At 37.2% G+C, this 13,881-nt stretch overlaps 1 protein-coding gene across 1 annotated transcript in view; it reads left to right on the forward strand.

Moving 5' to 3' along the window:
- The window catches only part of LOC146473586 (uncharacterized), a 21,514-nt gene extending 14,308 nt beyond the window's left edge, over window positions 1–7,206 (forward strand). The window contains exons 10-17 of the mRNA XM_085118073.1: window positions 743–838; window positions 1,210–1,278; window positions 1,577–1,705; window positions 2,006–2,191; window positions 3,893–4,104; window positions 4,704–4,744; window positions 5,820–5,916; window positions 6,334–7,206. Of these exons, the coding sequence (XP_084974199.1) occupies window positions 743–838; window positions 1,210–1,278; window positions 1,577–1,705; window positions 2,006–2,191; window positions 3,893–4,104; window positions 4,704–4,744; window positions 5,820–5,916; window positions 6,334–6,523 (1,020 nt within the window). The 3' untranslated portion in view covers window positions 6,524–7,206. The remainder of the gene's footprint in view (window positions 1–742; window positions 839–1,209; window positions 1,279–1,576; window positions 1,706–2,005; window positions 2,192–3,892; window positions 4,105–4,703; window positions 4,745–5,819; window positions 5,917–6,333) is intronic.
- Window positions 7,207–13,881: the final 6,675 nt, after the last annotated feature.

Genomic DNA, 13,881 nt, shown 5'->3' on the forward strand with positions numbered 1-13,881 from the left:
CATTCTTTGACATTCGCTCTGGACTTTATATATAAATTTTTTGTCTGTTAGTTAATTTCGAGCAAGTTAGTCATTCCTTTGAATTTGCTCACGTGAATGTCTGATAAGTTTCATTGCCAAGTTTGCCTTGGCGGGCTGGAAAACAGCCTTTTGTACACGAGGAGTTCGTTCTCTTCATTTTTCCTTGCAAACTTTCTGGTCTTATTTAGAAGTTGACTAAGAAACATTAGGTTTTTAACTACAAGGAAGCTTGTTAATAGAATGTACCTCCTACGTTTTCTGTACAGGCGAGAAAATAAAGCTTGTCATTGATTGTTAAGGTAAACTTGTTGGTCAACATGACAAGTTTGTCTTGGAAGTTGGAATTAGAGAACCGTTCGGTCAGCTTTTGAGCTAGTGTTCAAAATAGAACTCGGCAATTCTTGTACACACAAGAATAGATAGTTTGTTAAGGAAGACTTGTTCGTGGTTCGAGCAATCTTTATGTCTGCTACATAGAGAAAGACAACATTTTTATTTAAGTCGAGGCTTTGGTGATTTGGCTTCAGTAAAGCATCTTTGTATTACGCCTTAATCCCTCTCTGAAAAGGTCGTGCGCGCGATCCTTTGTTCTTGACAGTTTTCGCAAAGCCTTTTTTGAGATTTGTCTAAATGATCGAGTTCATAGCGTTCCATTTGTAATCTTAGCTATACGCGGCTTTAGTTCATTACGTAACTGTGGGAGTGCTTAATGGGTTTCTAGATCAACACGCTTGGACACTCTGGGGGAAAAACAACTGAGGAATGCGATGAAGATAAAACTTTAAAAGACCAAGGAAAAGCCAGCGAATTTGATCAAGTAGGTCTTTTTACGCTTTCAGACTTATTTGGCTTTGCCATATCTGCCTATTTTTAGTTATAAATATCTTAACGTGACTAAGCTAACTTATTATTCAGGTGTACACACAGGCAGGATGAAAGTTTGCTCTGGAGAAAGTTGTGGGCGTAGTAATATCAACTGAGATAATTCTAAATTATAGGAAATTCTGAATATTATTAAACTCTCAGGCGAACTCGTCCCACGACTCCTATTTGACACTCATACCATTATCAACAATTCTATAAATACCACTGATACCAGATTCGAGGACGATTTTTTGTTGTTCATTCGCCTGTTCATTCCTTCCCTTAGCAATATTCGCTTAAATATACCATTTACTGGTTATACAGGAAAACAAAGTCATTCCAAAGATGGCATCGATTCTAGTGCAAGATGGTGGGGGTGATGTCTTACTTGAGGTAAGTCTGTCCTTTTACTGCCGTAATCACAATCGCGCGACAACCGGCTGATTGCAGAAATAAAGAAACCGACAAAGCGGATCAAAAACCGCCAATCACCGCTCACGAACATGACCTTTTGACCTCATTGTGGCAGACATCTTTGGTTTCTAAGACGTCCGCTACGCTGATTGGCGCCAGTGAAAAACGACATTGTTTGAATCTTGAACTTTCAGAGTCCCCATGTTCATATTTATTTTTCAGTTTAAATGAGTTCTCAAAACAACAGAAAATGTGTCACTTTAAATTTCTCGTTTAGGAAAGCGATGCTGTTCAGACAAGGGTTAATAAAGATCAGCCACTGGAAGTAAAGGTTGTATTTACTCCGCCACAAGATGGCAAAGATAAGATTGTTGGAATTACATTGCCCTCTGCGGATATTGCTAAAGTAAGAATTCAGTGACTAAACTAATATGTATGCAAGGATATGATATAAGTAAAAGACGCACCTATAAAAAAGAATCAACAAAAGAAAAAGATACGGTGAAATTTATGCCAATTTAAAGTGTTCAGAAAAAAATGCTCCACCCGTTTAAGAGCGACAACACATCGATCCCTGAGAATCTTAATATGGCAAGGAAGATTGATTTACTGAAAGATTTTCTGGTTGATTGATTGATTGACTGTTAGGTTGATTGGGCGCTTTTTTTGTTTCTAAAAATAAATTACCTATGTTTATTTCTATAAGGAGGAAGAGGTCAAGAAATTTATTGGCCAAGACTTGCTTTCCATTCCATCGACATCTCAAGTGGACAGCCAATCTAGCGTCGTGTTGGTTTCAGATGAGGATCTTGAGGAGTGTGATGGCGACGAAGAGGGAACCTTTACGACCAAAAAGCTTTTTTCGTTTGCTTGGCAAATAGCAAAGGGAATGGTAATTATTAGTCACACTATTCTTACTACAATTTCCTAGAATTTGGCGATAACGGTATTTTTTTTTTATTTGACCCTTTTGTTTGAGAACACGTCAAACCAGAAAATAAGTTATTAATCATCAACATTTATTCCAGGAGTGCATTAGATATCAGGTGATAGATAGTCAACAAGGTGCCTAGCGCCGAGATGGCTTTTATCATCTCCAACAAGCGTGAGTGGAATAATCATTTTATTACAAACGATCTTGAAATATTGAAGCCATAGTTTGAAGCCATGGTTTGGGGGCGCTTGTAACTTTAGATTTGTGCCTGAAAAACTCAAAAAATGGCTTTTCTCGAAAACCACAGAAAATTTCATGCTTAAAATATATACCAAAAAATGAGAGGATGGATTTAAGTGTTGCTTGTTTTTTTTTTTTTACTTCAAGCGCTCATGAACTAATATCCGCTGCATTCCTTCATTTCACTCGCTTGCAAGCCAAGAACAAAACGCAAAGGAGATAAATCAAAAGAATCTTCAGCGTTGTTTTTTAAAGTGCATAAGGAAGTGACAATGGCACTCCAGGAAAAGGGAGAAACACTCGTACTCGCAGCTGGCGTCTCACCCTACTCTTCTTTAGCGCTCTCTTTACCGTCCTTGTACGCTTCCTAACAGAACAAAGCACTCGCCCAAGAGTAAGCGCCCGCTCTGATTGGGTTCTTCTTATGAGCGTATATATAACTTGGAAGCGGAGAAGTCAGCCAAAATGGTTTTTATTTTTTTTAAAAAACGGTTTTCTTCTGGGAAGTTTATATAACAGCATTTCTCATAATGCAGATTACATAAGATTAGATTACATATATTGTTCTATGCAATATATGTAAAAAGGCGAGTGCTGGTGTCGGGGTTAAAACATGTTGGCCCAACCATTCACTGGAAGTAATTTTAAATCATTAGTCCAACCACACTTGGACTATTGTTCACCTATTTGGGATACCCACGGCAAAACGTTAAAGCATAAACTGTAACTTATACATCTGGAGCCGCCAACTGGGCAATAACTGGTGCGAACTACGACGTTCGATCAAGTGACGTTGTTGGAAATTAAGGTTGCAAAACTCTTGATGCCGGACACAATCAAGTGAAATAAGTCTAAATCATTCACCCCAAATTTGGGTAATTCCTTCATACGAATGAGAGACTGTAATAAACGTTATCATTTAACCCTATCTAGACGGGGGGAGGGGGGGGGGGGTGCAGATTGTGCCAGCGGCGACTTTGTACTCGAATAACTTTAGAAACTAATATTTCAGCCAACGCCCTGAAACTTTTAATTAGGAATTATTCAGAAATTTATCTGGAGAAAACTTTGATGTGGTGTCGGTTAGTGTTCATTGACTGTAATGTTTCCATGGCAACCAAGTTTTTGACAGGAAGTTTTTTTCAGAAAATATAAAATTCCTTTTTAAAATGAAGAATCTCGCTTCTCTTTCCGTAATTTTTATGTAAACGTACTATGTATCCTCCAATTCTCACATCCATAGCTTTTATACTTACTTTATACCAAGTTATAATAAGTAGAAATTATGAATGAATGAAAAAAATAGTAAGTTTCTATAAAATGAAATAGCATACTCATTCGAGTCGCACAAGAACTTAATTGGTTGGTTAATGATGTCATATGTTTTTTAATGATCGTTATCTTTTTTACTCGTTTTAGAATCATCTTGCGGAAAAAGATTTGGTTCATCGGGACCTTGCAGCTCGTAATGTTCTGGTCGGCAGTGATAATAAAGTGAAAGTGTCGGACTTTGGGTTGATGCGCCAAATCTATGAAGATGTGTACAGCTCAGAGAAGACGACAAAGCTTCCTGTGAAATGGATGGCCCCAGAATCCCTTCATCAAAGCATTTTTACCACAAAGAGTGATGTGTGAGTGGAAATGTTTGTGGAATGACTGTACGTCTTGATAAAAACTGGTTAAAAAAAAAAAACACGTGCACAAAAAGTTCTGGGGTAATCTGAATCGACAATTATTGTTAGACAAGCTAAATAATAATATAAATTAATATACTAATCCAGATGTCCACATTGATCGTTTTCCGTCTATTCGTTTGTGATTGTTTCAACTGTATATCATTTATGCATTTGTAATTGTGTCAACCATCTTACAGTTTCCATAATGTTTTCCATTCATGTAACTGTTAACTAGTGAGAAAGCCTTACTACTCTCTATGGTTTCTTCTAAGCCTTCCTTACCACTTTTCCTTTAGTTTTTCTATTCTCTCTCTAGCATTGTAACTCTTCTGTGGCAAATTCATTTGGTTAAATAGATGAATAAACAAATGAATAAATAAATAAATAAATAAATAAATAAATAAATAAATAAATAAATAAATAAATAAATAAATAAATAAATAAATAAATAAATAAATAGTGTGATACCTATATAAGTTATGCTACGAAAAATAAGCTGAAGACGACAAAGTGTAAGCATTTGCTGAAAAAGCTTCTTCTTCTCTCTCACGCAGCTGGGCCTATGGTGTCGTCCTTTGGGAAATGGCCACTTTGGGTATGTGTAAACGTTTTTTTTTTTCACATTTGTTTGTTTTTATGTTTCTCTATTCAAGAAAAAATTCTTGATAACGAGAAATGCGTCTTTATGAAGTACCTTAATTTCCCCGGTTTCCTTACAGTGTCGCCACTGCCTTTTTGTTTTCCCTTTTATTAATAGCTAGCCTTATAAGGTAAATTTGTTCCTGGTGGCACATTCCGGTTGGGGAGAGATTAGAGCGGTCGGGGAAAGTACTCGTTTTTATAAGGAATGGTAGGGGATGCTACAAATAAAAAATGTTTGAGTTAGTTTTGGTCGCAAATTAAACAAGATAACTTTTTAAGGTATCACCACTAATCTGGAACGGGGAGGGGATCAACCTCGTCCCCAGGGCTTTTCTAGCTCTGGGAACGCGGTTTCAAGGAGATGTGCTGGTAAGATGAAATTTTATATAAACTTGGAAAAGTCTTTGTCTCTAATTTCCCAACTCACTCCCACTCTCTCTTTCTCCCTTCTGATACGTCCAAATTAACTGGGCTATCCTATTTAAGTCGAACCCGCTTTACAGACACCTCGCTCCGGATAGGGAGGACTTTAAGTAGCGACAGAAAGGCCAAACCTGTTTTTGTTTGTTTAATCTTGGTATTCGCTGATACGGAAAATGGACAGTCGCCCCCCGCTCCCTCCCTGGCTAATTTAGACAGTCATTCGAAATTTGTGAGGTGATATGAGACGATGTGCTGGTTGCTCTGAACCTTATTACGAAAGCGACGCTTCGTCCAAACTTCTCATATGAACTGAAATAATAAACTCCTGACTATAGGCGTGCGCGAAGCGTCGCCCTTATTCATAATGATCTTCAAAGCAACTCGAAAATGGCCTATAACTTTGCCTTACCTTTTACTTATTCTTTCAGTGTTGCAAAAATATTACGCCAAATATGTAAACTGGTTTAAAACGGAATTCTCGTTGATATGAACACAAGCTTCGTCTGGTTGCGGTGTTGTCATATTTGGTCACTACTCTATTATTTTACGTAAATCTAGCTACTTTTACCGTATTTTCTTCTATCAACTTTTTAAACTTTTAACAGGAGGTGTTCCATACCCCACCTTGACCAACAGAGAGGTACTTCGACTGGTGAAGACTGGTTATCGCATGGAAAGACCTGACATGTGCTGTGAGGAAGTGTGAGTCACCACTAGTAGACCATGAAGGACACTTAGCAGTTGATAGTTGTTATGTAAAGAATTTCTAAATTCGAGGCTACTGCAGTCCGTTTGTTTTTTATTTTGATTGTTTGTTTTGTCTGCTTGCCTATTAATAGTTCAATACTCGGAGTTTTAGATTTTATCATCTAAATTCCATCTTGCTAAAAATCATCACCACTGATGGAACATAGCAGGTTCTTTCGGTAATCTTTCCTATCCGTGAATAATCAAGTGCACCTGGGCCTTAGTTTTATGCCGACCACCTTCTTTTGCCAAACATTCAAAGGAATACTGAAGTAGATGGCGAGAATGTTCGTTCTAAACTAAAGGAAAGGTAATCCAAGCACGCCTGACATAACAAAGTTTTCCTAATTTTAATTTCCCATTCCGCAACAGATATGAACTTATGATGGAATGCTGGATGGAAGACCCAGCAACTCGCCCCAGTTTCTTGCGGCTGATTGAAAAACTGGAGGTAATAATGCAGAGGGATGTACCGTACTTTGACCCTGGAAAGTGCGATGAATCCAGCCCATACTATAACGTGCCAGTGGAAACTAGCGCCGCTGAAGATAGCACTCTATAGAGAACAAACTTATACAGATGAAAAATTGTTTAAAATAATTAGAGACCGGAACATATGCATAACACTATACACTTAATGTATGGTCCCGAAGGAGACAGTTAGTTTTGTTCTCCCGAGAATCCTGATGTTTCCCGAGACGAAGTCGAGGGCAACATCAGGACTCGAGGGAAAACAAAACTAACTAGTTTCCCGAGGGACCATATATTAAGTGGTTTGTTATATATTTAGACTTTCTCTTCAACAATCACAGCAAAACAAACAAACAAACAAACAAACACACTGAGAGGGCAACAACTGCGCAATTGTATGCCGGTCGGGATACATTTGGATTTGATCAGGGGCTCGTGACCAAGAATCAACCAATCACAGTGCTGCGCTCGTTTTGTTGAGTGAAAGTCTAGGTATATAACAATGATATTTATTTGCACCAAAGATTAATTAAGTTGTTAAAAAACTGATAACCTTTATTTAAGCCTAGAGTTGATTGAAAGAAAAAAAAATTAAAAACAAGATCTTGCAATGTTTCTTCATTGTTTATGATGAAACAATTATCTAACGCGCGCTCGTGGAATTAATAATTGCTAAATATGCCGAGAAATAAATATAAGTGAATAAAGGAAATGAATATAACAAAGTTAAATAAATGAACTTACGCTCAGTAATATTCTAAATCAATACATAACGCGTTAATAAATTAGAAACTTCAACATTCCCCCGCCTCCCGGGGCCAAAAAAGCCGCTCAAAAGGCTCTACCCATTTTAATGTTCCAAGGTTTCTCCCCGAGGACAAATTTTAAGCATCAATCAATCAATCAATCAATCAATCAATCAATCAATCAATCAATCAATCAATCAATCAATCAATCAATCAATCAATCAATCAATCAATCAATCAATCAATCAATCAATCAATCAATCAATCAATCAATCAATCAATCAATCAATCAATCAATCAATCAATCAATCAATCAATCAATCAATCGATCGATCAATCAATCAATGTCCATGTTTTGCAGACAGAGTATGCCCAGTATAAGAGGAAGAGGTGGGGGAGAGGGTGGAATGATAAAGGTTCGAAAAATAATAATAATAATGATCAAAAATAATAATCTCGTTTATTAACATATTCCAAGGAAATTGCTATTTACAAGCTAGAAGCAAGCTAAACTAATAATAATAATAATAATAATAATAATAATAATAATAATAATAATAATATACATTTATGTAGCGTAAACTTCTATATGAATACAGTATATTCAATTGCGCTTTGCAAAATTAATAGAAAATTAAAATTAAAATGTTACAATACAATATATATGTATGTAATATTGAAACCCCGAAAACTATTATCAACCAAACATCAGAATAGGATCTATTTAAAAGCCAATTAAAAAAAAAAACAGAGTTTTAGCAGCAGTTTTAAGTCATCGAGTGTCTTTATATTAAGAAGAGCAGGTGGTAATGCTTTCCAGAGAGTTGGTTCCGATGACTGGAATGCAGGATCACCGAGCGTAGGACGGTACTTAGTACCAGGTGGTACAAGTAATGTAGACTCAATTGATCTAAGAGAACCTTAAGATTGCCTTTTAATAGTGATCGGCTCATGAGCAAATAACATTTATTTAACAGAAAGGCACTAAAACCTATAGAGCGTTTTCATTCACGTGACTACCGGCCATATTGGTTTACTGAAACAAAAGAAAGTATTTGCATGAAAATAGAGTTTAATTCCCAGAGGTTTAGTTTGGGACACCAACATGGCCGCCATTTCTTTGTTTTGGGACACCAATATGGCCGCCGTGACGTCATGTGAAAACACGATAATATTACTGGAACAGTATGATACTGAATAAATGTTTAAATGGAAATTCTAACCGTTTCTGTTTAATTTTACACCTTCTTAGTTGTTGTACGTTTTCAAGAACACGAAATTGCTTTCAAAGCAACGTCATTCACGGGAACAATTGATTCTACCTTTTAAAAGTTCTGCTTATTTCGGAAATTTTCTAGCAGAATGGAATGAAACAGCCTGTTGGCGTTTTCCTTTAACCCGATATTTTAATTTGTATGTTTTGATAAATTTTAAGCGGCTACTGTTTCTGCTACAGTTTTTCCTCGTCTGTACAGGAAAAGTTGACCTCAGATCCCTTGGAGCTCTATAAATTAATAGTAATTTTCCCTAGTTTAAATGCTGTCAATAGCTGAGCCTTTTCTGGTGCTTAAAATCGTTGTAATTAATATAGTTTATTTAATTTAGACTATAAACTTAGCGATATAGCGGTTCGTCCTGCATATTTAAAGACCAAAGTCGACAAAAACGGACCAGTTAGACTCAGGAAGTTAAAAAAAAAGCAGAGTAGTTACAAACGTACGAGAAACAAAAATAAATAACCTTACACTTTGATAAGCTAGTAATACAATTTATTCAAAAACTATTAATTAGTATTAGTAGCTAATGCGCGAGCTTTTTATCGCGAAGTAAAAAAGAGAAGGAAACGACAAATGTGGAATTTCCGTTCATTGCCTGTTTGAGGACCGGCGGAACAAAACTTGCAGGGGATCAAAACGATTTTTTTTATACTTTTACGTTCTAATTAAAGGACTGACTAAACTAGGAAACATTGTTGCGGAGGCAAATGTTTCCCAGTTAAGGTTTTATAAACGTATGAGGAACAAAAATAAGCATTCATAAACATTGATAAACTGGTAATACAATTTATTCAAATACTATTACAGTCGAACCGGCCTCTTTATTACGGACACCAAGGGGACAAGAATAAGTGTCCGTATTCGATAGAGGTGTCCGTCTTAGAGAAGAAGGCTTTATATGGATTTCGTTCTCTCAGGGACCAAGTGAACTGTCCGTGATAGAGAGGTGTCCGTAAGGAGAGGTTCCACTGTAATAAGTATTTAGTAGCTACTGCGCGAGTTTTCATCACGAAGTAAAAAAAAAAAAAAAAGCGAGACGGAAACAGCAATTGCAGAATTTGCGTTCATTGCCTGTTTGAGGACTGGCGCAACAAAACTTGGAGGGGATCAAAACGAGTCTTTTGCACTTTGAGGTTCTTAATGCCTGGCTAAACTAGGAAACATTGTGTCCGAAGCAAATGTTTCCAGTGTAGTAGTTACTAACATATGAAAAACAAAAATAAATATTCATAAACTTTGATAAACTAGTAATACAATTTATTAAAATACTATTAATTAGTATTAAGTAACACTTCGCGTAAGAACTATGGTGGAGAACAATAGGCCGCGGCAACGAGAGCCGTTTTTCTCCCGTGTTGAACTAAGGTGTTATAATCTCCAAATGAGCTTTCTCATTCGGTAAAACGCTATTTGGCGCGAAATTCAAATGATTTGAAGAAAATTTTCTATGTTGGAACTCGAGCAATTCGCTGAATTTCGCATATTGCATTTATATTCTAATAATCTTTGCATAGCCGAAAAGGAATAGAAATCGTATGTGGGGAAATGCGTGTTTGGTTGATGACGACCCGGAGAGTGGTATTTTTACCTTTCTTTCGTCAAAATTTTGACAGATTAAAAAATAATTTACAGTAAAGTTATGCAATCCAGTGTTTACTTGTTCAGGATACACGCGCGCAAGCGAATCACCAGATATGAAATGTTTCATAGCATTTTTGCTATTTATTTTCTTCTCTATAGTTAATTCAAATGATTTTTGATTTTTGCTTTTTGCTAGTTATTCCCAATGATTTTTGTTTACCAGACGTTATTATTATTTTCTTTGCTCATTGTCGACTGAATATCGCCGGCTAACGGAGATGAAAATAACTTCCAGAATGGCGTATTTACCGCCTCAACACTTTCTGAATATGAAGAAAGTTTTCGGCAAACAACCATATACGAGTGTTCTCGTAACGTCCAACATCTCAAAGTATTACAACTATAACAGAGCATTTTCATATTTTGCGTCAATGAAATCAACAGCAACCCCGAGGGATTCTCTAAGTCTAAGAAAGTGTTTGACGCGCACAGGCCGACGCAAGCGGCAATCGCAGACTCTCAACAGCCAACGAAACCAAAACAAAAATTACAACATCCATAAACAGGCAATATTGAATGAGTCAGTTAAAGCTGTAGCAACAACCGCGACTATAAAAGCAGATCCTCATACAGTTCCTCTTCAAAAGCTGACAACACGGACAGTGCGTTGCATTCATCTTCTGTTTACAAGTCTAGTGTACCACTTGAAACGGAGTGAAACGTCTTCGTAAAGGTGGATTTCCACTGTCGCGTAAATTTTACGTGCGTACAGACGTGAATTTAGCTGGCTCTACGTACGTAAATAGAATAAGAAGCGATATATGAGCCGCGTGCGTAAACGTAAAAAGTTGAACAGCACTCAACTTCTTACGTTTACGCACGCGGCTCATACATCGCTTCTTATTTTATTTACGTACGTAAAGCCAGCTAAATTCACGTCTGTACGCACGCAAAATTTACGCGACAGAGGAACAACAATTCGTCTGCAGAAAATCTATATCCATGTGCCACAATAGTTTGTACATTTTCATATGAGCACAAACAAGCTACCGCCAAAATCGTAATCTTCTCGCAATTACCTGAAATGTTCGCATATTTCAGTCGACTGAGGGCGTTTTTCCGTGAAAAATGGTGCTCTGATCAAGAAACGCGCAATTGGAGATGTCTAAGTATTCCAAATCACTGGCTTTGTTGACGATTTGTAGACAATTGGCAGAAGCTGTTGTGGACCGCGCTTGCCGACTTCAATTCGATCGACGACCCGCGTGTATCGCCAAATCCCCACTCCGAATGAAAAAGACAGCAGCATACAGCCGCAAAAGGCATAATACACTAAGAAATGATCAATTTCAGAAAAGATGAACAATTGCAAGAAAATAATGACTCAGGAGAACTCTTCTTCTTCGCGTCACAGCAACAATCAAAGATGGCGGAAGATCACTGAACGTTCTTGACGGACCGTAACCATGGTTCCCCACATGCGATTCTCTTAAAATTTTCGTGACACATAGAACAATAGTTATATTCCATATATGGAACATTGAAAGGGAATTTTTGAATATTTTACTGCCATTTTTTAACATTTTTTTATTTCTAGCCAATCACAAGGCTAGATTTTAATTAGTTAATTAGAAACAGACAACCGGTTGATTCACGCTGTGTTGCCGATTTTTCTATAGTTCTTACGCGAAGCGTTACTTAAGTAGCTACTGCGCGAGCTTTCATCACGAAGTAAAAAAAGAAGGAAACGACAAACGCGGAATTTCCGTTCATTGGCAGTTTGAGGACCGGCGGAACAAAACTTGCAGGGGATTTGTTTTATATTTTAAGGTTCTAAAGGCCTGGCTAAACTAGGAAATTTTGTTGCGAAGGCAAACGTTTCAAAGTTTAGCCGCGCGGGAAACATATGTTGCGGAAACAAAATTTTGCTGGTCGGAAACAAGAAAATGTTTTGCCTCAGGTCGACAAAAACAATTTGCTTCCCTGACACACATTTTACTTCCGAAACATATGTTTCCCAGTTTAGCCGCCATGAAAGCAATGTTGACTAGTTTCCAGAGCTGCTTATTGAAAGTATTTCCTAGCAACAAAGTCACTTTATTATTTTGCGGATGCGTGGCCCTTTGTCACCGTCCGAAACAATGTTTCCTCGTTTAGCCACTGGAGCGGCAAAAAATTTTGTTTGCTTCACGCTGATTTAGCCACCGCGGAAACATAACAAGAAACAATGTTTCCTAGTTTAGCCAGGCCTTAAGATATATAATGCGCAAATCAACAGCCTGCAGTGGGATTTCATATCGTGGAATCGAGAAGAGAAACACTTCTCCCTAATTCCCTTACAGTTCCTTTTTGAATCATTCTTCTCACGTTTTCTCTCGTGTCTACAGAGGCGCATTTCCGTAAGAGTTGGTGAACGTCTCCCTGCTCGCAGTATAAAGGTATGCTTATCGATTTCTAGCAGTCGAAGTGCTTAACTGAAGTTTGGCTGAGAAGTGCTTTTAAGCACGTGAAAGTAAATACTAAATAAGTATGTTCGACTAAGTTGGTGAAAAATTCAAAATTATTTCACTGTGTGAAGTATGTATAGGCCTGGTAAATGCCAGTTTTGGCGGAACTTATAATATATATGTTCGAAAGTAGGAAAACCGTTGACTTCCTAAATTTTATTCGTGTATCGACATTGACATGTATTTGTCTGCAAATCTGATTGGACGAATTTGCCTTCCATAAATGATATGGTAAATATTCAAGCTTATCTGAGGACGATGCTAACCAATGAAACGAATTAAGTAAAGCTTAACATTTTCTTGATGAGAGCATTAAAATAGGGAAGATGCCTTCCAGAAATATCGATGCTCTGAAAAGTGCATGATCACCTCCAATTTCTTTTCTAAAAAAACTTAGCAGTTTTCAGTTTTAACCAAATTGAAGCTTAATGACTGAAAACTATGTGACTGACTCAAATTTTCCCTTTGGATTTCTATAGCATTTGCTAAGACTTCCTTTCTCCGCATAGTCATAAATCACACAAAATACCTTTGTATTACAGTCGAACAAGGCCAAGCGTTCCCCCTCTATTATTTGAAACTTTGAACCGTTAGTCGTTTCAAGAATGCATTCATTCATTGATTTTGAAATTTCGCGGATCAAAAATCAACTGAAAATTCGATTTTTGGTTGGATTATACGAACAAGTGATGCTCGCTCCTTATGTAGAATAGCGGAAATTTTGGCACCGTACTGGTTAACTTAGAGCACGGCACTCCCCATTTACACGACCAAAATGATAAAGTTTTCCTCGTACTCGGAGGGGTTCCAGTTTTATATCGGCACCCCTTACATTCACCTTATATCCATCTTTTTTTTCTCTTCAAAATGGCGGAAAAAAAATCAAAACTCTGTTTGTTTACCGCCAGGTTTTAAGTTCAAACCGCACCGTACATCGCCAACGATTGAAGGACGAAATATAACGCTATACAAAAAAAAAAAAAAAAAAAAAATGCGAAATAAAAAGAAAAGCACAGTTTAAAAAGTTGATATTTGAAACAATAGCTATATAGCGCTAGTGGTTATTCAGAGTTTCCATGAAAGAAGCAGTATGGTTTGTTGTTATCTTCAGCGGCCGCCTTTTTTAATGTAAGGAGAGCATGCGCCTTGGTTGTAACCGCAGCAATATAGATATTGCACTGCGCACAGATGTACGTTTTCGTCACCGTGCCTCGATTAGTTATTAACACGTGCCGACAGTTACTTTATACGTCCAACTTCCCATGTGGCGACTCGAATGCATAATTATCTTTTTAAAGTATGTTTTACCCAAAATTCTATATTTTTCCTACATGCCAT

The sequence above is a fragment of the Pavona decussata genome, unplaced genomic scaffold (genome assembly GCF_977016875.1).
Source record: "Pavona decussata unplaced genomic scaffold, jaPavDecu1.1 SCAFFOLD_93, whole genome shotgun sequence".
NCBI lineage: Eukaryota > Metazoa > Cnidaria > Anthozoa > Scleractinia > Agariciidae > Pavona > Pavona decussata.